Here is a 26,967-nt window from a genome sequence, read left to right as displayed (position 1 = left end):
ACGATATGGCATAACCCACTGTACAGTAAAAACCGATATGTTCGTCGTGTAATAATTTCCTTTTCTCTTTCGTCCACTCCGGAAGTGACCTTTCATGTGTAACTCTATGGTTGTTTGTTATTGTTTTTGGTCTACAATTGAGATCTTGACAACGATTGTGATAAACTGTCTATACACTAGATTGCAAAAGAATCATACAAACAACGCTACATAACTGGATCTGCTAATGCACCACCAAACCTATTCAAAAACTTTTTATTTTCGTACACATAGCTGTTAAAGAGGGTCTCCAGTCCTACCACGACACTTGTTACTTCCGTAGTGGTATTAATTCAATGTGGTTTTCTAAAAGAATTTCTGGAAACGCTCAATTCAAGATTATCATCAGAATACAATAGCATTCATACCTATGATTTTTCAACTCTTTATTCACATGTACTTCTATTCCCCATATTCAGTTAAAATCCCACTCAAAACATTATGCATCGTTAAGAAAAAGACAGTACACCTAGATACAAATATGTAGTTTCTGATGAAAAAATGACCTTACTTTGAAAAAAAAAATTTCAAGTCATCTTCCAAATATGCCGAAGATGTCTTCAAAATGGTGGAATTTTTTTATCGCTAACAAATTTGTCCAGTGTGGTGGACGCATTTTTCAACAAACGGTCTACATTCCAACTGGAACAAATGGATCTATAATTGCTAACCTAATACTCCACTCCAATAAGGATGAATGCATAGCCGATCGGATAAAAAAAAGAGAAGGAACATGGTTTAGCTGGATCCTTTCATCTCCATTTCTGATGACGTATTATTGTTAAACAATCCTTGTTTTGCAAACCCCCAATGAACATGAGGAAACTACAGACACTATATATTTTGACCTACACTTAGATATCGATGATAAAGGGAAACTATTGTCTACATTTCACGACAAACGCGATGACTTTTAATTCCGTATTGTCAACTTTCCTTTTATATGTGGCAACATCCACTCAGCACCCGCGTATGGCGTTTTCATTTCACAACTCATTCATTATGCCAGAGCTTGTCGAAACTACGCAGATGTTTTGTATCCCGCTAAAATACTTTCAATTAGGCCTTTAGAACCGGGTTATTTTGCTTGAAGTCATTACTACAAAAAATTTATAGTCGTCATCGTTAACTTGTGGATTGCGACGGTGTATCCATCTGCACCATGACCACGGATTTGTTCATCGTTTCATAGTTTTCCTTTCTTCTTTCGTCTACCCAGGACTTGACTATTCATAAACAACACGGCGGGTATTTCTTGAAAAATTAGAAGACGCTTACCCTACAAGTGCACTTGGTCCATGCTGCCTGTTTTAAATGGCGTCTGAGTAGCTCATTAACTTTTTTTACTTTGTATTCTTTGTTGTATGTGTCTTTTTTTTTTTTGGTATGTCTTGTCTTTATTTTATTGCATTTTTATCTTAAATTCATTTTGTTCTTAAACTTGAATTGAACTCTTGGTAGTAATATTAACAAAAAACACGCGGAAAACCACAACAAATAATTTTGGAAACGACAATAACTTGACAGAATCCTTGTACTATATGATTTATCTATAGTTAATTGATCATATTTCGTTTTTGTCTTTCCTTGTTGTGATATTGACATTGACACAAACTGGTTCATTTACTGTTAAATTGTTTCCTTTCTTAACTTAAATATAATTTTATGCATACTAAGTTTTAAGGTTTCATTTGTTTGTTATGTTTATTAAAATAGTGTTTAATTATTTGATGGAATATATATTAATCCTCCATCAGCCAATTTCTTTTTTGTTTTAGCTATTTATTAAGCTTTCTAGCAATAATTAATTGAAAGTGTTTGTAGGAAAAAAAAACAGAAATATGCATGTCAAAAACCCACCGATCTGATAATGTAATATCACTCAAGGATGCTTTCTCTATTTCAGAAGACCGTTATTCTCAACATCACAGGCTTTGTTCAGATATTTCGCAATAGAATGATAGAAAAATGAGGGTTTTGAAAGAGTTTCCTGCCCTTTATATGTTCATTTTCTATGAATTTCAATGAAATCATAACTCAATGCATCAATATGATATGGAAAATAGTGTCTTTTTTCCTAGATTCTGATGGTGCAATTAGTCAAAATGATGTTTTGTTTTGTTTTGTTTTGTTTTTTTTCATTTCATGTTTCATTTACTGCATGATTCTTACAGAAACGGACACTTTATGAAAGTACGAGACGAGACACCATTATGATATGTTAGTCTTATATTAAAGCTTGACGAGACACCTTTATAATATGTATTTCAATCTATGATTTATATGATTTATATATCGGTACGGTTGATTTCTAATTATATTTGAATTGAATCTTGATTTGGCTCAAATAATGTCCAATAACATATTAATATTCATAGGATTCACAGTGAGTATTTTCGAAGAAATCATGTTGATTTATTTTAAGCACACTAAAGTGTAGCTTTGTATAAACATATGAATATATTCAATGACCCAATTATTTGATTAAGTAAAAAATAACTAGCCGCACTTAATTGCTATAATTTTTTGCATGATTTTCACACGAACTGCTCATAAATTATACCTGAATTGAGCAATTTAATTTTGTGACAGAGTGCACGTTAAATTCAGGTGAATTGAGCCTTCACGTGAAATTCATGTGAAATGTGGCATTCGTGGCATATATATTCAGGTAAGATTTATCCTAAAGTTTGAGTTTTCTACTAAAACGCTTTTCTCGAAAAAAGCACATCACACCGCCGAAGGCAGATCAAGTGCATTTTTCAATATTGTACTTGAACCTTTAAACTTGCACTTTAAAAGCATATTTTTAAACACTTATTATATATATAATAGATCTATAGTTATTTACGAAATAATTAAACAATGTTTTTTCAAATAAAATGTGTAAAAAAGCTGAAATATTGACTCTAGCACACTATTTACTGGCAATGAAACCATTTCATTTTTGAAAATTTCCACGTTTTCGTGCTTAAAAAGAGGAGATTTAGTAATTTTCAGGAGTAAGCTGGTGTCACGTACATAAAAAAAAACACTTGTTATTAAGTTCTCCAAACGAAGTGAAGGACTATATTATTTTGTTTGTTTCTTTTCTAATATTTTTTCTTCTTTCTCCCAAACTTTTATTCGAGAGAAGTGACTAAATGGAATGGAACCAAATTTTGCGCACACCGACATAAATTGGCTACCATTTGAAGTTTTGCAATGTCATACTAAGAACTCTAACATAACCGCCTTTTCAAAATGACCACCAGGAAAAAATCATAATGAATAGGGGTAAAATCATACAGATTACAAAAGATTTTGGTCGGCGATATTGAAATTTAAAAAATGGTCGCCGGTCGAACTTTTTTTTTAATTTTGATTTTGGAAGCTTTTGAGGTCAATGGGAACTTTCTGGGAGTATATATCCGGAACTAGTTTGATTAAATATTGTTTTATTGATGAAGTATTTTGCGATAATTACTCAGCAATATCACCGTCTTCAGGTTCAGTTATATATTTTTCAAGTGTATTGATATTGTTACAGAAGTCATCATTTCGACATGAATATAAGACAGAGCAAGTCGTCATCTCTTGCTCTTTGCTAAAACATGTGCTTAAACATGCTTTCATGCCCTTGCATGAGGTAATAGGATCTCGAAGAAAGTCAGAAGCCATCTGACCTTCAACGAACGCAGACATACGAACTTACACTTACACCGTCTGGTAGGAAAGACTGATAAATCTTCATAATTGTAGCCATGTGAAAAGTTTTTTTTTAATCTTGGTCTTAAATTTTTGGTAAGGTTTTCAAATGCAAAATCGTGTACCGAAGGTTTTGCTTAAGCATTTACCGTCAAATAGCTGGTCAGACAGGCAGAATGATAGACATCATTACCAAGTAAGGATTTATTAGAAATCCTGAACAACATTCATTTATCATTTAACCTTAAAGACCATTCATTCTCTCATCATAAACAGTTTGTGTAATGTTTTACTTTGTTGTGAGTTTTCCTCTTACATATCAAGCAATAAGTATTACTTTCTAATAATTGGCTAACGATTCAAAAGAACTGGGGTTTCCACCAACAGCAAGCTTTTGTTCGTTTATTTTATTTGAATGGAGCCTTAATTATCCAGTATTTTAATTACTGGTGAATCCTTTGAAACATGAGTGGTGGTACTACATAATGCATGGCCCTGAAAACACATCGAACTCCTTAAAATTTACAAAAGCCTAATACAAGGAATCCGTGCGTAAAGCAGAAAAACGAAACAACCTATCACGCCCAGGTTTTGATGCTTTCAAAAGTTCCTCATTCGTCTTTTCAAATAACACATTCGTCAAAATCAAACGCAAAACGCTTTCGTTTCGCATTAGAAGGTGCGAACTTCAAAGGGGTATCAAAACTGTCCATCAAAATGAATGTATTAATCAAACGCACCAAAGGTACAAACACCGAACAACAACGATAATTATCGCCAAAGTACAACTTAAACAACCAAAAAAAAAAAAAAAAAAAACACACAAGACGGAAATATGAAAACACATTAAGCGAATGAAAACGAATAAACTCGTAGTGATTCGTCAACCACCTGACTTCAAACAGCAAAGACAAAATTGCAAGATTTAACCTTGAAAGTAAAATCAAATCGGATTCGGGAAAAGTACTTACATTATTCGGAATCACATTATAACAAATCACACCACTTCTATAAAAATATTTCACTGCATGAATTATTTAAAAGTCATTGTTTTACTTTAAATAAAGCATCGTTGCTTTGCTTTCATCGTAAAAATATCACTTTCAATAAGCCTTTAAAAATGTCAGCGAGGTGAAAAGGATTAAAAAAAAACTTTAAATATACACAACTTTCGACAGGTGTGGACATGTATTTAATTATGTAAGTGTTCCTTTCACAAATTAACGAGACAATATTCCGATGTGTGTATTAACAGGTTTTGAATAAAAACAAAACGATAATCCAAAAGAAAAAAAAATTGTCGAATCGGGCATGGGCCGTTAACTCATATAGGGAGTTACACTTAATTCTTATTTAAATAACTGAAGGGACCACTTTTGAGACTTTTCATGATATGAAAATTGAATAACCAAATGTTTTTCTAAAACAATAAACTTCCATCTAACTTTTTTTTATTTAATTAAGACGACGTTTTACATTGTAATTATCCGCCGCTCGGCTAATATGGACGTACTATATAAGGTACACAGAAACAACTTAGGTTTTGTCTTATAATAGATATTTATATGTCCAATTATGCCTCTTGATTTTTTTAATAAAAAGTGTCGCTGTTTGTGAACCATTATCTTTTATTTTTCTAATTTGATTTTAATTTTTATGATATATACAAATTGAAAAAAAAAGCATATCAATTAATTTCTAACAATAATAAATAAATAACATACATTTTGTGAACGCATTTTTATTTGGATTTCAATGAAGGGTGTGTCTGAAACAAACATTTAAAAAAAAATTACCTGGAGATATTCTCGTTAAATATAAGTACGTTTATATCATTCTAAGAAGATGTTAACCGTCACCAAAGTGACAACTCATGTCACAAATATTCAACAGTCCAGGTTTTCTAAGCTGAGTGAACTCATTTCTGTGATGGTTTTATGTATTTTTTTTCAAGCAGCTAGCAGTTGTGAACAGAATCATAGCCGGCTTTATAAAGCTTCTGACATACTGATATAGACGATTAATTGGATCTCTATGTGTTGCTAGATAGAGTGCGCTATATCCCCGATTATCAACGGTGTTTACTTCACATCTAAATATCAACTGATACGATCACATCCTTCAAGTAATCCATTCAAAACAGTAGATATTCCATAGTCGTCTATTTCTGTCCAATCAACAGCTGAAAAATACAATTTAGGTTTTGCTATTAATCCATTAAATAAAATACATTTTCTAATAAAAATTTAAAAATCGACGGTTGAAAATCTGTATTAGAGTAATACGAATACAAGCAGAATACCAAACAATATTACTGTTTTATTTATTTATTTATTTTATTTTTATTTTTTTTTATTTTCAGAACATTTACGTAGTTGACTCACAAATCACTCTATGACGCAAGAGAAAATAGCTATATTTACTTAACCTGAACAATAAAACACAGTAGAAAAAAAACTAATTTAAAAACTATAAATTGTTTGTAAAAACAGTGTTTATATTTCATATACCTTTTGCAATGTCAATGTTACTGTGTGCATCCATGTATTTGTATACATTTGGTTTTGCATTGTTTAATATTAATTATTATCTCTATACCAGGTGGCATTAAGGTACATTTTGTATATTAATTTTATGAATAATAAGTTATAAACGTCATTTGCAAAGATATCTATTCACATCTAAATTCTTACATGCTTCAACTAATATTTTGAATGTTTTTTTTTAATTTTAAAAATACGTGGCTCTGTTCAATGGTGTCTGTCCCAACATGTTTTTAAGTTAATACCACATTCTGTAATATAATAAAAAGATGTTTTAGTGCATTTTAATGAAGGTGATAAGATATACTTTTCTTAATAAATAATCTCTCAATATTTGATGCCAACAGTTGAATTGTAATATTAAATTATTAGGTGAAAATAAACTTTACATATCGCGTATTAAAAAACGAACATATATTTATAAGTATTCAGTGAGATGACATTAAACTCTATTATATCATTGCAGGTTTCCATTTGCATGAACACATTTTATATTTGACATTAACAAAACATATATTAAATTTCACATTTAACGTCTTTTTTATATAATGGAATTTACTAACCGTACTCTTGCAGTAATTTAGAATATTAAAATATCCGATATCATCAACGTCATGGACCGGATAATTCCACTAGTTATCCAAGATTTGGAATCAGCCCCATTGTCTATCAAACGTTTCACTGGTAAGAAATAACCCAGCTGTACTGCGTTGAAAATTGTTCTTCTGCCATAAAAATCAGTGTGTTAAATATCCTCAAAAATTTGTTAACGCCGAACATTTTCCTATATTCAGTTGTCTGGTCGTTTTTTGTATTCTTGTAAATTATTTTGCCGATCATAAACTACATTTTACACTTGAAGTTCATTCTCCTACATCATAGTCGGTTTACATTTAAGTGATATTATAAGACATCCAGTCGTTCACACTGCTTGAAACTAGGTGTTGTAAACCGCACATTATAAATGCAAATTAATTTAAGTTAAAACACTGAATGTTAGTACAAATCAGTGTAAATCTCGTCCAGGATAAAGTGATCAAGCATTCATTACAATTTGTCAATCAAATTTTGATTATCTTGTAGAATATAGCCAATGAACTGAGAAAAATCACAATATAGTCGACTAATCAAAGGTTTGTACACTGAGGTTTTACCGCAAATTATAAATCGACAAGCATTTATGATCGTTTGATAATTTTACGGAAGAAATAAGACATTTTTGTTCAATGCTAATTGTTCATGTATTACCGATATCATAATGAAATATGATCTTTTTAGATGTCTTGTCCGGTATGAACCTTTGTGTTGCTTAGGAAATCGATTATTGGCTTAACGCACTTTCACGGAATACTTGGGATAAAGAATCACCTTATTCCTAATGGAGAGCAAGAACCAATATAGAAATATTGCTTCTAAAAATATAAGAAGTCAATAAAAAATATATAGACATTTGATTTTTTGTGATCAACATAAAAATTTTGTATTAAACATTAACACAAAACTATCCATTTTTATTGGTTATTCGATGGAGTATTTTCATAGATAGTTGTTTATTTGTTTGGCTGTCTGTCTGTTTTTATTTTGTTAAAGCAGTTTGACTGTAAAAAAGCATCGTCTTTTAAGAAGCAACTCATTTCATTTATGTTCAATATAGATTGACACTTACCCTACCGGTGCACCTGGTCCATGCTCCCAGTTTTTAGTGGAGTCCGAGTTGCTCATTTACTTTTGTTACTTTGTATGTATGACTTTAGTTACTTTATGTTCTTTGTTGTATATGTCTGTTTTCCATGTCTGGTCTTTGTCCCTGGATTACATTCTTTTGATTACCGCTATAACCTTGGTTCCCTTGATTACTCTTCCATAGTCATCAGCTTGGTCTTAATCAGCACATGATAGTTATAATTTTGTTTGATTTTACCAATACTTAAGACAATAGATATTATCTGTAAAACACATATGTGACTACATGGTGGATATATGAAATAGTTTTAAAAGACATTCTCAATGAAAACAAGACACATTACAAATCTACGGTCGTTGACTTATAGAGAAAAGAATAATCTTTTTATTCTTAAGATTTTAAGTGAAAGTGCCACATGAATACGACCTGAGCTTTGCAGTTAATCAATCTATAATGTAATTGTTTTAAAACAATTTAGATAAGCTGAATTCATATTGTGTGTATATAATTCTGCATTTAAATTTAAATTATCTTGAATGACTTAAAACGTGTAATTTTGTAAAACATGCATTTTATATACCAGATGACTTCAGGAGATGACATTCGAGCACGTTTAACTAGTAATATATGTCTATAATTGTTAATTTATCGCTTATTATTGTTGTGCATGTAATGCGATTTTGAACCCACCTGCTTCAGAATAAGAAAACAACATCGATCTGATTAATGTTGCCTGCCCAAACGGGGTTTTTCAATTAAAGTCACATTCAATATAACACACATAAAGAGAATAACAATTGCAAAATAGTTCATCATATCTAATTTTAAGATTACTAACAGAAAACGACAGCAGCTTACAAAACGTGTAAAAGACGTTATTGCAAGTGTGTTTCATTTTTATGTACATGTATTCACAGTTGTATTTTAATTATTCTCCAGAACTTGTTAATTTATGTCACCAGAATGAATTCCCGAATCGCATGCATTGTATTTTGTTTGAAAAATAATACAGTCCACGTTTTACTAACAAGTAAAATTGTGGAAACAATTTTAGAACATGAATATATTATTGCTCTGATCTAGATCTTTCAGAAAATCAAGCAATAAACATAATAATAAGTTCATGGAAAGGATATGTAAACTAGGTAACATTGCAATTTGATGTTATCAGCTCCAATATCTAGATGAGGTCCATGAAGTCAATACCCCCCCCTTTCGCTTCAATAAGTAGTATTGTTCTTCCATAAACATCGGTTTGCTTCACATCATCAAAAAAGTATCAACAAATGAAGCATCTGTTTAAAAATATCCAATTTTCATAATCTGTTTCCTTGCACGTCTTCGAAAGATTTTACATTTTTCCCAATGGGAAACTTCATCTTATCAATGCACTTAATACTCTACGACTCCTAAGTCAGCATAAATATGAATAATGTAAAATGTAGAAATCATGACTTAAATAGTGTAGGGCAGAAGGACAGGTAAGACACGAATCATAATATGTTAATTAAAATAATTAATGTCACAACATGTTAGAAATAATTCTGTCAAGGAAAACAGTTTCGACCAATACAAGTTTTTCCATCAATTAAGACTTTTATAGTCATATCTAATCAATAAACTTTGCAAAAATATTGCATTTCGCCAACCAGAATTAGATTGCCAGTATCATTCACCAAAATCTTAAGCAAATTTATTGACACCATTCGCTAAAAAATAATCCCTTGATGATGAAGTATTGTTAGGGATACAGAGTGATCAACGTAAAGCATAATGCATCCTTTATACTTCATCATCTATCAATAACGTTAGATAATTTTGCGTGGAACTCCTCGTCAATACCAACCAGAGGAAACAAATTTTCATGTCTTTTATGCAGGACGTTTTTTATAACGTATACATTTTGATGACAAAAACTGAAAACATGGTCAAGAAAACGCACTTTTTAAAGACCGTACCAGGTATGAGAATCTGTATATATTCCGCATGAATAATGCGGTACTGCAAAAAAAGCATTGAAACAATCCTGAAACCTGTTGTAGCCCTAGTTGGTAAGCACCCTTCCTAATGCGTCATGTGAAATAAATAGAAAAGATACATAAAACTAAATAAATGCATTTTAAATACAATTGTTTACCTATATGAGTAAGGAAATGATTTTGTTATTATCAGCGTGTGCCGAATGTATATATTCTTCATTTTCCGTGCCCCATCCCCATTTTCATGTATTTAATATCTTGTTCCCTATCATTCTATGCTCTGTTGAGTGAAAATATGAGTTCACCCTATTTAGATACTGTATCAAGTTAAAAGGCATGAATGTTACATAATCCTGTGAGTTCATTCACCTTAACTGCGAATACAAATGCATGCACTTGTTTAAAGTGTGCAATTGAATACTCAAAATGTCAGAATTAACATAATTGTACTGCGTACCTTGTACACATCTACTCTTTTGCAACTCCCGTCATGAATTATTGAACTTTTTTATTGTGTATGTATTTCACGCTTTTTCCATCGCTCTGAAACTTCGGGAACTAAGAAAAAAACAACAAGAAATATGTTTAAGTAGATGGCTACATGGAAATGTACACTAAAACATTAGACGTATTTAATTGTGTGGGTACTTGAGCATTTTTCATTCATTACTTTTACATGTACAATGTAGAACTTAAAAAAGTATACTAAATTATAAAACATACAGGACTAATGATATAAGTACCTAATCTAGCCATGTATTTCATTCGTTACTGTGTTTTACATACTATTGACAGAAAAAAAAAACTCTCAATCAAGTGAAAACGTAATGCGTTTTTTTAGGAGTCCAAAAATATCAATTTTTACTGAATACAAATTTTGCTATTACTTTTGTTATTATTTTTTTACCTTTAAAGTATTTGTTTTATTCCTAACCTTAAAGAAAACGAAAAGCAGGAACCCTTAGATCAGGCAGACGATCACTTTCTAATCTAAAAACCCTTATATGACAAAGTCTTGTACTTTAGAATTTTATTTTTTTTCTTAATGGTCAAATCCTTCCGTTTTATATGGAAACAAGCACGTAACTACCATGTGAACATAAGAAATATTTATGACTGATATAATAAACTTGATCGTGGCATTCAACAGGTGTAGTTAAACAGTTCGTTTTATGCTAATTTTCTGTCGTGAACTTCCACCTCTAATTAATCTCTTTCTTACTTTTGGGTGTATTTCAAAAGACAAAATAATCCTGTTAGATAGGTCATCACCCTCGTAATATCTTTAAAATGTATAGTAAATGTATTCGACAACAAAAATAGTTTGATGTAACCCTTTCTACAAAAAATACTGGCAAATACTATACAGGGACATATCTGCAAAAAATACCGAATCTTCAGCAATAGGGTAATTCAAAAATGGCAATTTTAAGAAAGTAAAAAAATGTGTTAAATCGTACAAATAATATTAAACCGTTTTCCTGCATTCAGCCTTCATTCCACGAAGTGTAGTGGTGAAGGTTATAGTTAATATCATTAAAATGTATTCGCTAACAAATTCACAACAAATGTGCATCATTTCACAAAACAGGCAGTTTTTTTAATGTCGACATTTAGTTTTAGAACCATTCAAACGATATCACATGTTCCATCAACTAAATCTGCCAACGGTGAAAGCTGGTTGAATATGCCGATTAAAAAAGAATAACAGTTCTTTTGACAGTCGTGTATAACACGTTATATGTTTAAAATAGATTGTTGACCTGATCGTTCATCTTGTATAAGTCAGTAACTATACTGTATAGTCAATCAACCTTTTACCTTAAAAAAAAACAATCCTGTCAATGGGCCAATGTTGTAAATTGATTAGACAATACTTTCATTCTAATGCAAACAACTAATAGAATAAATGTCAAACAACATTTGGTAGACAAATTTAATAATATCTTCAGAAATTTGGAGGATATCCTCCTCTTTACTGCGACGACTTCAATACTTTTTTTATTTCTAGCATGCAGATGTACCTGTGCAATTAATACGTAAGGGTATCTCCCAACCTATGTTCAATGGCAATATTCTTCATAAAGTACGGAAATCGTGTCAATGGGCCAATGTTGTAAATTGATTAGACAAGTACTTTCATTCTAATTCAAACAACTAGTAGAATGAATGAAGAACCTGCCAAACAACATTTGGTAGACAAATTTAATATCTTCAGAAATTTGGAGGATATTTTCCTCTTTATAGCGACGACTTCAATACTTTTTTTTTATTTCTAGCATGCAGATGTACTTGTGCAATTAATACGTAAGGGTATCTCCCAACCTATGTTCAATGGCAATATTCTTCATAAAGTACGGAAATCTCATAACCCGACCAATTAATTGTCCAAACCATTGAATAGGCCAATTCGTGAGATATAATGTTGTGATATTGTTGTCAACTCGTTGAAGATAGCATAATATTTTTTTTTGTATTAGCACTGGTTCGTTCTTTCGGGTCTTTACATAAAAACTAACACATTACGTTTGAAAGATTATTAAAGACAGTTTTCGGCATAACATGGGTTGAGTCCTTATTGTATGACATATGTTGTGGCGTGGTTCTCAATCCCACACGAGGACACTTAAAATCGATTTTACAAACATACGATGAGGGCTCGACTTTTAGTAGGTTAAAACTGATCTGGAACTGGCATGTCAGTAAACCGCTAGTCCTTTGTTTTTTGTACATTTGGATAACATATAATCAGTTTCTATATTTATGTTTTAACAAAGAACTCAGACCTTTTTGAATTGATTTTTAGATTTGTTTGAGTGTGTAATATTTTTTTTACAGTGAGTAGATTAAAAAAGGGAGGGTTGTTATCACGCAAAAGTATTTTTACACCGAGGCATTTTTTGTGCCTGTCCCTAGTCAGGAATTTTGGCCTCTGTATGTCTTGGATTGTTTAGAACTTTTAAAATATTCTACGTTATTTGATAAATAGATGCAAATATATCGCTGTTTCTATGTATTGTGTTGTTTTTGGGATCGGCTACAGCCGACCCAGTGGTGTAAAAGATTAATCAAGGGAACCAAGGTTATAGCGGTAATCAAACGAATGTAATTCAGGGACAAAGACCAGAGATGGAAAACAGACATACACAACAAAGAACATAAAGTAACTAAAATCATACATACAAAGTAAAAAAACAAATGAGCAACTCGGACTCCACTAAAAACTGGGAGCATTGACCAGGTTCACCGGTAGGGTAAGCGTCCTTTGCTTTTCTAGAAACACCCACCGAGTTGCTCATAAAAAGTCCGGGGTAGACAAACGAGGAAAGGAAAACGATGACCCGTTGAATAAATCAGTTTTTCATGGTGCTGTTGGAAACTGTGAGTGTTTCCTCGTCGTTAATCGAATATCTATGGATGGCCTTGATTTTCATCCTGACAGGGTTGTTGTCTCTTTTGCATATTCACCTTATTTATTCACCTTATTTATTCACCTGATAAAATTGAAAACCAAAATCCCTTTTTTTCTCTATTTTTTTATAAATTATTACTACTTGTATTATTTTCCTATGCGTTGAATTGTTTTTGTTCTTAAAATTTAATTGAATTCCTTGTAATAATATAAACAAACACGGAAAACCACAAAAAATAATTTTGGCTTTGAAAATAATGTGACAGTATTCTTGTACTACACGATTTATCTGCAGAAAATTAGCCATAATTTGTTCAATATTTTCCTTGTTGTGATATTGACATGGACATATACTGCTTCATTTACTGTAAAATTGTTGTCACTTTAAATTTGGCTTTAATTTAAAAATACTTTATTTAAATTTGAAGGTTTGCTTTCAGCTTCAGTATGTTTATAGAAAGGTGTATGGTTGATTATCATTATACATATAAATTAAGCATCAGCCAAGCATTTTGTTTGACATACTACGTTAAGTTTTCTATTAATTATAATATGAGTACGAATGTTACACCAGACATCTTTATAGTCTTAACTGAAATTTTATATGAATATATTTTCCATGTACTAATATCAATAAGAGCTAATAAGCAGTATAAACGATACTCTTGGCGCGAAATATTGTAACAATAAATTTAATTTTGTCTCAGTTTGATTCAGCAGGAAAAGGTAATGTCAATAATGATAGAAATACTTTGTGTTTCAAAAGACAATTTTATGTGATTTAGTAAAAACAGAATTAACAGCAACTTTATTGAAAATTAAGGTATCAAATAATTCTCGATTAAAATAACACGTATTGTTATTCATCATTTGTAGTGACATATTTGTAGGGTGTCTGACAGTTATACAGAACTTATTCTGACTGCATTAATGTGTTTCAGAAATATTCAATTGCGACCTCGGTATTAGAAGCCTGTATAACTCCGAATACAATACAGTTATGTCTGCAGTATTTGAATGAAACACAAAGAACAGTTTATGTTACAAATATTTAATTTATGCAAATTTTCTTTTCATTTTCACTTCCTTTTTTTCAAAATTAGCCCTTTAAGTTTTAAGTTCATCGATAAGAAAAAAAAAATACTTCACTTTTGCAAATTGAAAGCTGCACTAAAAGTAACAGAGCGGCATAAAATGACTTACAGTGTGAATATATGTATATCAAATATTGTAAATCTTGATTAGCAATTTCTCCCTTCATTTAAAAAATAGTAATGAACGAAGTTATTATTCGTTTGCGTTGTGAAAAACACATATGACAGGTGTACATTTTGCCTTCAAATATATCTATATACATGTGTGTGTGCGTGTGTGTGCGTGTGTGTGTGTTTTTTTTTTCACCTTGTCTTTTGAGTTTTTACTGAACCCTTTATACAAGAATGAATAAATAAATTACACAATGTATTGAAAATAAATTTTTATTTGGATTTCAATACACTAGTAGGATTTCTCCACAACAAAAGAAAATATCAATAAAAGCAGTTCAACTGGTAATATTTTGATTCGATCAAACATAAGTTTATATTATTCAAAGACGATTTTAACTTTCATCAAAGTCACAACTCATGTTACTAATGTTCAACAGTCCAAGTTTTATACACACGATGCTGAGAGGACTCACTTCCGTGATGGCTTTGTATAAATCCTTTTCCAGCCAATCACAATCGTGAACAAAGTCATATCCAGATTTATATAACTTCTGGCAAACTAATATTGACGGATCACTAGATCTATGTGTTGCTAAGTAGAGGGCGCTATGTCCATCATTGTCAACAATATTTACGTCACATCCGGATTTTAATAGATAACAACTGATACGATCACAACCTTCCAGTAATCCGTTTAGTAAAGCAGATCGTCCAGTGTCATCGATTTCGTCTAAATCAGCACCTGAAAGATACAATTTAGGTTTTGTTAATATGTCATTTAATTGAGTACGTTTAGCACCAAAAACGAATAAAAATAATAGACTGCAACTTTTGCAGCATATAAATACTTAAACAAGCATTAACTCCAAACTCAAGTGGAAAGTAATTTTACAGATAGAAAATGTGCTACATTGACCAGTATATTTCCTTTCTAGTTTGAATGTAACATTGTTTATGTTTCTTTTCCAATGTAAATGTTACTGCTTGTAAGCAAGCATTTGAGTTTTATACATTGGTAATAAGATTTATGACACAATAACACAAAAAGAGGTGAAAAGAAGACACGTTTTAATATTTATTGTTACAATATACACGTATTTGTCGACATTGTATATCTTACCTGCTTTAACTAAGGTCTTAACTGCATCATAATCAGAAAATAACGTGGCTCTTATCAATGGTGTCTGTCCCAACAGGTTTTTGCAGTTTATATCAGATTCTGTAATATAATGAGTAGATGATCATCGGAAAATTCAAATACAATTTACCCTAAGCTCTCACTACGTTATAAAAACAGTTATATTTAAAAATCAAAATGTTGTTTTGATTTTTTTTTTTGTGTTGATTCAAATACAGAAAGCGTGTCATGTGTATATTTTTGTTTTTCGGGTTTTGGTAAGATAATATTAAACAAAGCTCTAAATTGCATATAAAAGCTTCGTCATTTCAACTTTCATTGGTCATGTATTATACCTCATTTCAATTATTTCAAATTTAACATATTATCTGCATGAGCAAACTTACCATAATCAATCAGTAGATTTAGAATATCCAGATATCCGTTATCAATAACGTCATGAATCGGATAAGTCAACTCGTTATCTGGAATGTTGGGATCAGCTCCAATGTCAAGTAATTGTTTTACTTTTTCGAAATCACCTTGCTGCGCTGCATTGAAAAGTGCTGTTCTACCATAAACATCAGTTTGGTTAATATCCTTCAAACAGCTATTAGTGCACGCAGATAAAAAATTGTCCGTTTTTCTATAATCACTCTTCTGGTCATTCGTCATGGTTTTGCAAATCGTTTTGCCGATTGAAAACTTCATTTTTACACTTCAAGTCAACTCTCCTACTTCGAAGGTGGTTCAATTATAAATTCTGTGTTCTACAGATTCGGTCTTTTATACTGTTCGTAAATAGGTTAGTGTAAACCGCACATTATAAATGTAAATAGATGTAAATGAATGAAGTTCCTGTCAGTTCATATTAGAGGGGACACTGTGCAGCACAAAACGTTTACAACCTGCAAATCTATCAATCAATTTTTGATTTTTATTGTTGTATCTTAACCAATGAACTACACGAAATCAAAACATTTCAGTCGACCTATCATATAATTGTATCTTGTGGTTTTGAATAAATATACAAAGATACATTATTGCAAATATGTTTTCAGAAAATTTGAGGTATCTAACTTTTGTATAAGTTTGCAAGTATTTCAAAAAAATAAAGCGTCGTTTCATATTTTATGATTTAATAATGTATAACTAAATTGTTTCTGAAATAAAAATTAAGGAAAAAGCTGTGTTTTGATATTTGATTAACTGGACCTTTGTGATTGTTTACAATAGTAAACTCTAGGTGTATGCAAAAAAGAACTTTTCGAAATGGAAGTCAATATCACAAATGACAATATCAAGTATATCAATCCAGCCTTAAAAGCAAACAAATATCGGCACATTTAAATCACTCTGTATTTACAAGGCATGTTCATTGAACATGCAAAGGGCAACCTTGCACTTTTAACGTGAACGACCTGTCATATTATGAAAAGATGTACCGAGTACCTCTTGCAAATTTAAATTTTCGATAGCGTAATACATTAATAATAACTATGCATGCGAAACTATTTCACTTGATTTTCACCCGAACTGAGCAAACGAACTTTCCGGCAGAGTTCACATGAAATTCGGGTGAGTCGAGCCTCCAAGAAAAATTCACGTGAATTGTTCGCACTCGATCCATGTTAAGTGAATTTTATGTGAATGTCCCGTTAACTTCATGTGCAGTTCACGTGAATTTCATGAGAAAAAAAGATCTGTTTGTGTAAAGGTTATGATTCCACGTTATGTCCATCATACTGTGACATTATTATACATTGAAATCAATAGACGAGCAAGAGGTACATAATTAACAAAGATGGTAGAAATATTTCATTCTGGGTGTCCTAGTTTCATTTGTTACTCATCTATCAAACTAAATACATATTTGTCAAATTTCTATTCGAAAAAAATATGATCGTTTATGAGTTTTATAGTAATAATAATAATAATAAAACAATTTTTATTTTTTTATTTTTTAATTGCATCTTATTCTTAAGTCAAGATCGCATTAACAAATACTAAACTCATGTTTCGTAAATGATGCTGAGATAAAAAAAAATCAGGATTAAGGATATTTAAAGTAAAGTTTTGGTGGCATGCTTTTTTTTCAAATTGTCCCCATTTTTGTGTGTGAATGTCTTAAAAATAACGTTTAGGTGACAATTTAGATTTTAAGCATAGTCCTGTACTTAATAAATTGACCTATATTTTCGAGAATTAACATTAAATCTACATTTATCCGATGAGCACTGACAACATATGCTTTATGTGTACCGACCTAACTTAATTATGTATATTTCAAATTGAAATTACACCACAACTAGACATTAAAGAATCTAATGACATAGATTCCTCCGCTTCAGTTTCGGACCTTAACCTCGAACTTGACTCTCTGTTAAAAAATATATAACAAACGAGTCGATTGTGATTATAGAATTATAAATTACACTTAACAGTTGTACAGCATCCCTGCAAATGGTGTTTATATTTCTCAGTAGTTAATGCATGCAAGAGCCAGTATCCATCATTGTGATTTCTTAAAGCGCCATCATGTCCTGAGAGACAGGCTTTTGAAATAGGATATAGGAAAATACGTCTCTTACGCTAGATAAAAAGTAATGTTTCTGACACCCAGGCATACAATAAGAGAAATATTTTGTTTTCCAGGAACATACCAAGTAAGTAAGTAAGTAATTATTTTATTATAGTGACCTGTGTTAACATATATGATAAATGTGTTACATCAAATAAGTGAACGGTATCAAACACCCGGCCCTTTGGACCTATAAGTCACCTTATATTTAAATAATTTTAGATAGAAACAATGAGATAATCACGGATTTTTAGTAGAACATATTGAACGTAATGACTAAAATGAAAAAAAGGAAGTTGAAAAAATATAAGTATTAAAAAAAACGTTATCAGTTGATCAAATATTTGTATATGTGAGAACATCTTAAATTGGAAGCTCGGTTCGGACAATAAACTTTGCTAACTTCCTTGCATGTGCATACATTAAAAGATTCATCTTAGCAATAGTGTTCATGAATGTATATTCAATTAAATTAAAAATATCATGAAACGTGTTATTTCGAATATTATTATAAAGATCACATTCTAATAGAAAACGGGTCACTGACTCCACGGTCCGTTGATTTCACAGCCGATCCTCATTCCGCCAATATAACGTCCTGTCTCGATTCGGAGTGGTAAAATATCAAAGCGAAATTGCGCTAAATGAGATCGCTCTGATTCGTTTAAGTTCAATGTCACATAACTGTCTAGTTTGATTTTCAAAGTTTTATAAATCCTCAGTTTCGGAACATTCTGCTGGTGAATAATCTAAAATCGGTACAACACATAATACGAAAAGTTTCTCATATGACTGAAATCCAAAGTCTTTAAAATTATGTATAGAAGATATAATGCGTCCAAGTGCCCGTCCTCCAGCTTTGGCAAGGAAACTACGCAGACTTTTTGTGTCGCGCTAGAACTCTAACACATAGGATTCTGGAACAGGGTTATGTTGCTACAAGATTGAGGTCATCACTACAGAAGTTTTATGATCGTCATGATGAACTCGTGGATCGTTATGGTGTATCCATCAGCACCATGAAAACTGATTTATTCAACGGGTCATAGTTTTCCTTTCTTCGTTTGTCTACCCCGGACTTGACTTTTTATGAGCAACTCGGCGAGTGTTTCTAGAAAAGCAGAGGACGCTTACCCTACCGGTGCACCTGGTCCATGCTTCCAGTTTTTAGTGGAGTCCGAGTTGCTCATTTACTTTTGTTACTTTGTATGTATGATTTTAGTTACTTTATGTTCTTTGTTGTGTATGTCTGTTTTCCATGTCTGGTTTTTGTCCTTTTATTACATTCTTTTGATTACCGCTATAACCTTGGTTCCCTTGATTACTCTTTCAGCATTAGTAGTGAAATCACCGCTGTAAGTAAATACTACACCAAGGTCTTTAAAGCTGTCACCAATTTTGGGTATATCGCCCCCACGGAGAATACAAATTCTGTTTGTTTCGCTCTTGCATTTCTGAAGTGGATGTATTTTGACTTGTCAGTATTTATTAAAACACGCCATTGTTTACACCATGGGCTAGCATACACTTTAGATTTTCAAGCGAATTTGCAAGTAAAATTATGTCATCAGCGTATTGAAGAGTGGATATTTTTTCCGCCTAAATCTAGGCCTATGTTGAGGTTATTTATAACGGACACGAAATCATTAATAAAGATAGGAAAAGCGTAGGTGACAGATTTGTTTGATCCCCGTTTTACAACTGAACCATGATGTCAAATTTCTGTTGAGCCTCACACAGATTTCTGATCTTAGATACACACATTTAATGGAGTTGTATAGTTTCCCATTCACATTATTAAGTAGTAGTTTGTAAACATCATATCTCTATCTATGAAATCAAATCATATAAAAGAGCATATACCGATTTGTTTGTTTCTCAATATACTATGTATTTAACGAAAAGACTGGTTCTTCAAACGATCTATTCCTTCTGAACCCCCTCGTCCGCCAATTTATCATTGTTTTGAAGATAAGCTACCAGGCGTTTACTGATAAAAAACACTGTTAAGTTTGCTTACGCATGACAAACGACTGATCCCTCTGTAATTCAATGGCAGTCGAAAGTCCGAAACTGCAGGTCCGGGTGTCAAAAGAATAGGCCTGCAGCAGCGTGTTAGGAAAGATGCCACGTTCCTCGCACGTTAAAGAACCCTTCTCCCGGAGTAGGAACCATATGGCTCCGCAACAGGAGGCTACATTGCCCGACCCTACCCAATTCTCCCTATTTCCAGTGGCAATCAAAATTTGTCGACCCCATTATCCTTGTGTCCCATCCCATTTTTCATTTCTTCATTATCTAATGTTCATTTTATCATCCACTTCAACAGTCAAACAAACAACAAACAAAAAACCGACACTGGGTCCTTCAAAATTGGAGAGATAATAGCCTTGCACCAAATAAATGGATGATTGACGTGTCAAACAGGAGTTTCAATAGTTCATGTATAGCATCGATTACCAGATTACCAGTTGATATTTCAAAACGCAATACGGTATTTCATCATAGCTATATGCTGATTTCGACGTAGCATTCATTACTATACTTGTTGTTTCATCAATAGAAATGTTACAATTCAATTCTTCGTTCGCTTCGAATAACGTATTAGACTCTAGTAAATGTTTATGGATCACTGATCTGTCGTAATGTTCTGTTTCGAATTCATCACTGTTACTTCCATTATAAAAACTTTCAAAATCTTGTCCACCTCTATCAAGTACAACGTGTTCCTCTCTCGTTACGCCGCCATTTTTGGTAACAACCTCCATTGTCATTTGTTTTCCGGTACGGGGTCCTAGTTTTTGGATATCTAAAAAATAATTCGGACTTGTTGTTGAGATAGACTCGATCTCTGTTGACACCGTCCTTCGAAATTCTCGTTCACTTCGTCGTAAAGTTTAGTTAAAAGTATCTCTCGATTCACAGTAATCACGTCTCAATGCTGTTCTAATGTTTCGACTACCGATGACAGGAAGAAATGTCTTCCCTTTCTGACAAACTACTTTCCAGAGATTTGTTAAAGTTTCACTCCAGTATGATCTTTCAAGCTTGAGTCGCTTACTTGATCGACTAGTTCCGGGTTTAGGTTCTGTTATCGATCCACACATATTCAAATGACCTAACTTGACAGTGTCTTTGGGTCGGACAAGTTGCTAGGCGTGACTGCCTCTGTTCTCATGAGGATTACTTTGTCCAGTTCGCTGTTTAATGCGACCACTTGCATCGACTCGCAATGTTTTACCTTGTTTTTGCGGCAAGTTCCATATGAATTAACGAGCATTTGTTTAAATTAGTCTCTATTCCTGATTTACTGCTTTTGATGTAGACGTTTTTGTATTAATTACTGTTATTTAGTTCCATCTTATTTCGCAGAGCTCTTTTATAGACAATGGATTTTCGTATTATAAACGAATTGCTTTTCAACAGTTTTTACTTGCATATCATTATTTTAATCTTGAACTTGGCGCGTCTTTGACGCTTAAATCAAGATTTATTTGTTGTTCGTGTTTTTGGACTTTCTTAATACCAATTATGTTCAGTTATTGACGGTAATGAAAGTGGTTTGGCGCGCTTTAAAACCTGGTTTTACCGACCTTTTATATTGAAAACAAGACCATTGCATTGGTTTCATACTCCCGGCTTTTAACTGATACTGCCATTTGCTATACAGACTTTCCATTTGATTTGTGCTGTTGAAAAAGACAAAGTAGATGTCAAACATAAAAAATGACCTTTCCGTTATTGAAGATGTACTTGATTATAGAATAGCAAGGCGTTAGAAACAAGCATAAAAAGATTTCTTTTAATATACTTCCAATTAACTGAGCTGGTATTAATTTGAATATTTAATAAACAATGGCTTATTTATATCGGAATCGCACTTAAAATGACAAATGCAGTTTTCTTTTGTTCAACTGAAATCATCTCATCAATAACGAAATAAGTAAAGGTTCTTTACAGAATGCATAATTGTGTGTGTGTGCGGGGGGAGGGGGGATAAATGCTCGATAAATCTAAGGGACAACATGTAGAAAGTAATTTCACGGGAAAAAAAAACAAGCGGATTTCAAAGATCATTCCTGATAGAAGTTGAAGATTATATTCGATGTCGATGCTGGGGGAAGAACTGACTGAGGTGGTCGGTCGTTTTGATCACTTTGTTTAATTGTGTAAAAAAATAATTTATCGTCAAATAATAATTTGATTACGAAATATATATCATGAAATAAATTTGATTATACGATAATATTATGATGACTAATTTTATACTCACAATTTTTTTGTGAAAAGGGCCACAGTTTCTTTAAGAGCAACATGTCTCCTCCTTCAGTATTTGTTAATAACCTGACGATTACAACCATCGAAAATTTATACAAGGCAATAATACCACTTTAAAGCATTAAGTCATATAACAGTAATGCACGATAGACATAAATGGCCTGATAAATGCAAGTTTTATTACGTGAGAACCAAGTTATCTTCAAAGACTAACCATAAATTCAATTTTATGCAAATAAAGTCATAAATGTCAGTACATTTCTCAGTTGAAACCTTCCAGGAAGAATGATAGAATATACAATTTGTAAAACATAGTAAGAATTTATCATTGATTGATTAGGCACACTGAATAAGTAGCGTGACAAGACCAAAGTCAATCTCTTGGCGAATCAACCGACAATGCTGTGTGGTTTCAAGTATTGACACTTTTAAATATTGGTAGTAAATTATGATAAACATAGAGTAATAACTTTAAAAGTAAAATTTGCAATGTCAGAGGTCTCGAGTATTTAAGACAATAGTTCGATTTTAATATTATACTTCATATCTTTGAGTTTTTTGTTCATAATATAATATAACTCTGCAATTGCAAATCAATACTCTTGCTTAAGTTTGTTAATACTGGTTAACAGATCCGAGTTCGCGATTTTGAACCTGCAAAACATGGCTAATATTGCCGGAACCTCCACTCTAATTCTACTGGCTTCGACCCAGTCGATTTTTCTTCAAACATTGTACAAATCAAAAATGAATACTGATAATTATAGCATGTTGTATACATGTTTTAAAAGTTATAAATGTCATTTTTTTTCTTTGTTTAATTCTCTAAATCAAATCCATATGCACATTCATAGTAAGAATCCAAATGCAATGCCGAGAAAATATATCATGTGCAAACAAGGAATGTAATCACATATGTTGAATTTTAATGTAACTGCATATTATGATAGATAATCATTGATATGATTCAAAGGCTGGCCTCTTGTCTGACGAATGCCTCGAAAAAGTTCAAATGGTCCAGTAATAGTGGAATTGGCCTATATGTTGAAAAAATTAACTTTCAAAACGTTCAGCTTTTATAATGTTTATACTGGGTTTCTAAACACACACAAATCAGAAAGAAACAGGGATAACTTTTTTTGTCTTTTTCTACATTTGCACAAGTCATGCATTTTCAAAACCCTCTATTGAATTGTATTAAATCAATAGTTAATCGTTTGTCGATCATAAAATTACAAATACTATTATTCATCCACGCTTGAAATTTGTACGTATGTTTGGTAAAAGTACCTATACTCTAGACAGACGATTTCCATAAAGACCAGAGTGTAATTATCACTAAATAAAAAAAAAAAACAGCAGAAAAATACATTTCACAACTACTGTCCTTAAAAGTATTTTTGTTCTGTTCTGTGTGTAATAGGGTGATAGACAGCGCGTGGAAATGGGTTTTCTTATGTATATATTAAAATGAACGCCGACATGAAATTGAAATAATATTTAAGGTACTCTCTACATCATTCGTAAGTTGACATGTCATTTCAATTTTGAGTACAAACTTTTCATTTACAAGCACACGCATCGTACAATTACACACATGTGCAAACATTGTTTAGTGATGGTCCAGAGTGACATTCTCTGCAAGTAAAATCAAGAAAATCACGACTAGAAATTAAAAGAATATTTTTCAAGCATAAAGACTAGACAAGACAAATGGACACACACAAGGACCACAAAATGACCAAAATAACACGTACAAAGAAACAAAAGTAAATATACAACCTGGACACCACTAAAAAGTGTGTGCATGGACCAGGTGCATCGGTTATGTAAGCGTCCTGTAGTAACACATATAAGTTTGTTTATTCAAGCAAGTTTGTTTATATATGCCTTGAAATTAATGAATTTCCTATTGCATGGTAGATCATTTATTATCCTTATGTTAAAATACAAATATATGTTTAACCTTGGACATTTGTCGGTGAATAGTTTAATATCTTTAGCTACACATCCCATCAAAAACAATGGTAAATTAAACAAGTAAAAAAAAACTAGAAATAGTGTTGGGAATACTAAAACGTCCTACAAGATATTTTGTATTTAAACAAGCAAAATATAAACAATAAGACAAAATTGAGAAATCTCTAAAATGTATTTGCGATCAATATTTGTCTGTTTCCTTCGTCACCACAGGATACAAATATTTGATTGGTCGACTATATTGTTTTTATTTGATTTCATTCATTGGTTAGATACGACAATAAGGATCAGATTCTAAAAATGAATTTGAAATTCCTGATCACCTTGTCCTGCACGAGGTCCCCTCTGACATGTACTGACAGGTATTACATTCATTTACATTTATTTGAATTTATAATGTGCGGTTTACACTTACCTACTTTCGAACAGTATAAAAGGCTAGATCGGTAATTCATATCACTCATATTTGAATGAACTAAGTAAGACAGTTGGATACAAGAGTTAAAATGAAGTTTCAGATCGGCAAAAGACTTAACAAAACCTCGAAAAAGGACCAGAAGAAGCAATTTATATGTAGTTTTGTGTCTGATACTGCGTGTGTTAATACCGTATTGTATGATATTAATCAAACCGATCATTATGGAAGAACAGCATTATTCAACGCAGCGCAGCAGGGTGATGTTGAATTGGTAAAACAATTACTAGAATCAGGGGCCGATCCCAACATTCCGGATAATAAGCTGATTTATCCAATTCATGACGTGATTGATAACGGAAATATGGATATTTTAAATCTACTGATAGATAATGGTAAGCAGAATCAATGATATAGAAGTTTTACTTGATATCACTTTAATGGACAACAAATATTTTACGTTATCCATATTATAACTGAATGTTATGATTATACATTCATTTTTATAAAATTATGTGTTTGTATCGTTTATGCATTAAGAAAACAAATCAAACACTAATCCTTTAAATTAAAGAGGCTGCCAATGAAACATTATCCATTTTATAAGTATGCTATTACTATAACAAATTGCCAAGTTATATATCGAAATGCCATAATTTATATCAATGTTTTTAATTTAACATGAGTTTACTGAGGTATTATTTAATTGTATTTCAGAATGTGACATTAACTGCAAAAACCTGTTGGGACAGACACCATTGATAAGGGCCACGTTATTTTCTGATTCTGAAGCAGTCAAAACATTAGTTAAAGCAGGTAAGCTTAATTACTTATAATACTTATGATACACTTTATGCATATAATAAATATGACAATAAAAACGTGCATTAATTCACCTCATTTACATTTAGTCTTATAATAAATAGCAAACATATAGTGTAAAGAATATTGGAAGGAATGCAGCATGTGTCTGCAGACGTTAACATTCAAATACCAAACTAAATGTAGATGAAATATTCATGTACAATCAATATTGAATAGCAGAAAAATGTTTTGAGCTAAATGTTAGAATTCAATGTTTAGGTACAATTCATGTCGAAACTGTTTCCTTAAAAATCAACAATTGCAGGTTTTTTTAATGATATTTGTCTTCAATGTGGTGTAAAAACATTTTAGAGTGGTGCTTTTTTATTGATTAATGTAATAATGATTCATATGTATTTCCTTCAGGTGCTGATTTAGACGATGTTGATGATTCTGGAAGATCAGCTTTACTAAATGGATTATTGGAAGGGTGTGATCGTATCAGTTGTTATTTGATAAAATCTGGATGTGACGTAAACATTGTTGACAGTGATGGACAAAGCGCCCTCTACCTATCAACCCATAGATCTAGTGACCCGTCGATATCAGTGTGTCAAAAACTGTATAAAGCTGGCTATGACTTTGTTCACGATTGCGAGTGGCTTGAAAAGGATTTATACAAAACAATCACAGGAATGGGTCCTCTAAGATTCGTGTCTAATAAACTTGGATTATTGAATGTTAATGAAATGAATAGTGACTTTGAAAGTTAAAATTGTCGTTAACGAATGTCAGGCTAGCGCATATTTTTGTTGTTTTTTTTTTCTTCTGATGTATTTGTATTCCAATTGATTTGGTTTTTGTTTCAGGGACATTATATATGGAAATCCAAATAAAAAAGTAATTATCAGAGTTTTGTTTTAATAAGTAACAAACATTAAATCATACTTTGCTAATATAATTTACACCTTTGTATTATAAGAGTAATTAAGGGAACAAAAACTCTAGTGTAATTAAAAGAATGTAACCCAGGGACAAAGACCAAGCATGGAAAACAGACAAACACAACAAAGAACATAGGTTACTAAAATAATACATACAAAGTAACAAAACCAAATGAGCAACTCCGACTCCACTCAAAGCAAATGAGTAACGCGGATTCCACTAAAAACTTGGAGCATGGACTGGGCGCACCGGTAGGGGTAAACGACCGCTGCTTTTCTAGAAACACCTGCCGAGT

General features: G+C 32.0%; 2 protein-coding genes and 1 long non-coding RNA gene across 3 annotated transcripts; 1 reads left to right on the top strand and 2 right to left on the bottom strand.

The window, feature by feature from the left end:
• Positions 1-5,443: 5,443 nt before the first annotated feature.
• Positions 5,444-7,234, bottom strand: LOC148599574 (uncharacterized). The gene is made up of 3 exons (XR_015917938.1): positions 6,833-7,234; positions 6,420-6,520; positions 5,444-5,908 (listed from the first exon to the last, which is right to left on the bottom strand). It is a non-coding gene; the product is annotated as an uncharacterized LOC148599574 (long non-coding RNA).
• Positions 7,235-14,822: 7,588 nt separating this feature from the next.
• Positions 14,823-16,437, bottom strand: LOC148599573 (uncharacterized). The gene is made up of 3 exons (XM_088559112.1): positions 16,077-16,437; positions 15,673-15,771; positions 14,823-15,294 (listed from the first exon to the last, which is right to left on the bottom strand). The coding sequence occupies exons 1-3, from the start codon at positions 16,378-16,380 to the stop codon at positions 14,945-14,947; spliced, it is 753 nt and encodes a 250-aa protein (XP_088415238.1). The 5' UTR covers positions 16,381-16,437; the 3' UTR covers positions 14,823-14,944.
• Positions 16,438-24,943: 8,506 nt separating this feature from the next.
• LOC148599572 (neurogenic locus notch homolog protein 1-like) lies at positions 24,944-26,653 on the top strand. Its single transcript, XM_088558662.1, has 3 exons — positions 24,944-25,318; positions 25,641-25,739; positions 26,154-26,653. The coding sequence occupies exons 1-3, from the start codon at positions 25,015-25,017 to the stop codon at positions 26,498-26,500; spliced, it is 750 nt and encodes a 249-aa protein (XP_088414788.1). The 5' UTR covers positions 24,944-25,014; the 3' UTR covers positions 26,501-26,653.
• Positions 26,654-26,967: the final 314 nt, after the last annotated feature.

The sequence above is a fragment of the Perna viridis genome, chromosome 13 (genome assembly GCF_037379345.1).
Source record: "Perna viridis isolate PV_CMFRI_1.1 ecotype Kerala chromosome 13, ASM3737934v1, whole genome shotgun sequence".
In the NCBI taxonomy this organism is placed as follows: domain Eukaryota; kingdom Metazoa; phylum Mollusca; class Bivalvia; order Mytilida; family Mytilidae; genus Perna; species Perna viridis.
This window is presented reverse-complemented; position numbering and strand designations above follow the sequence as displayed.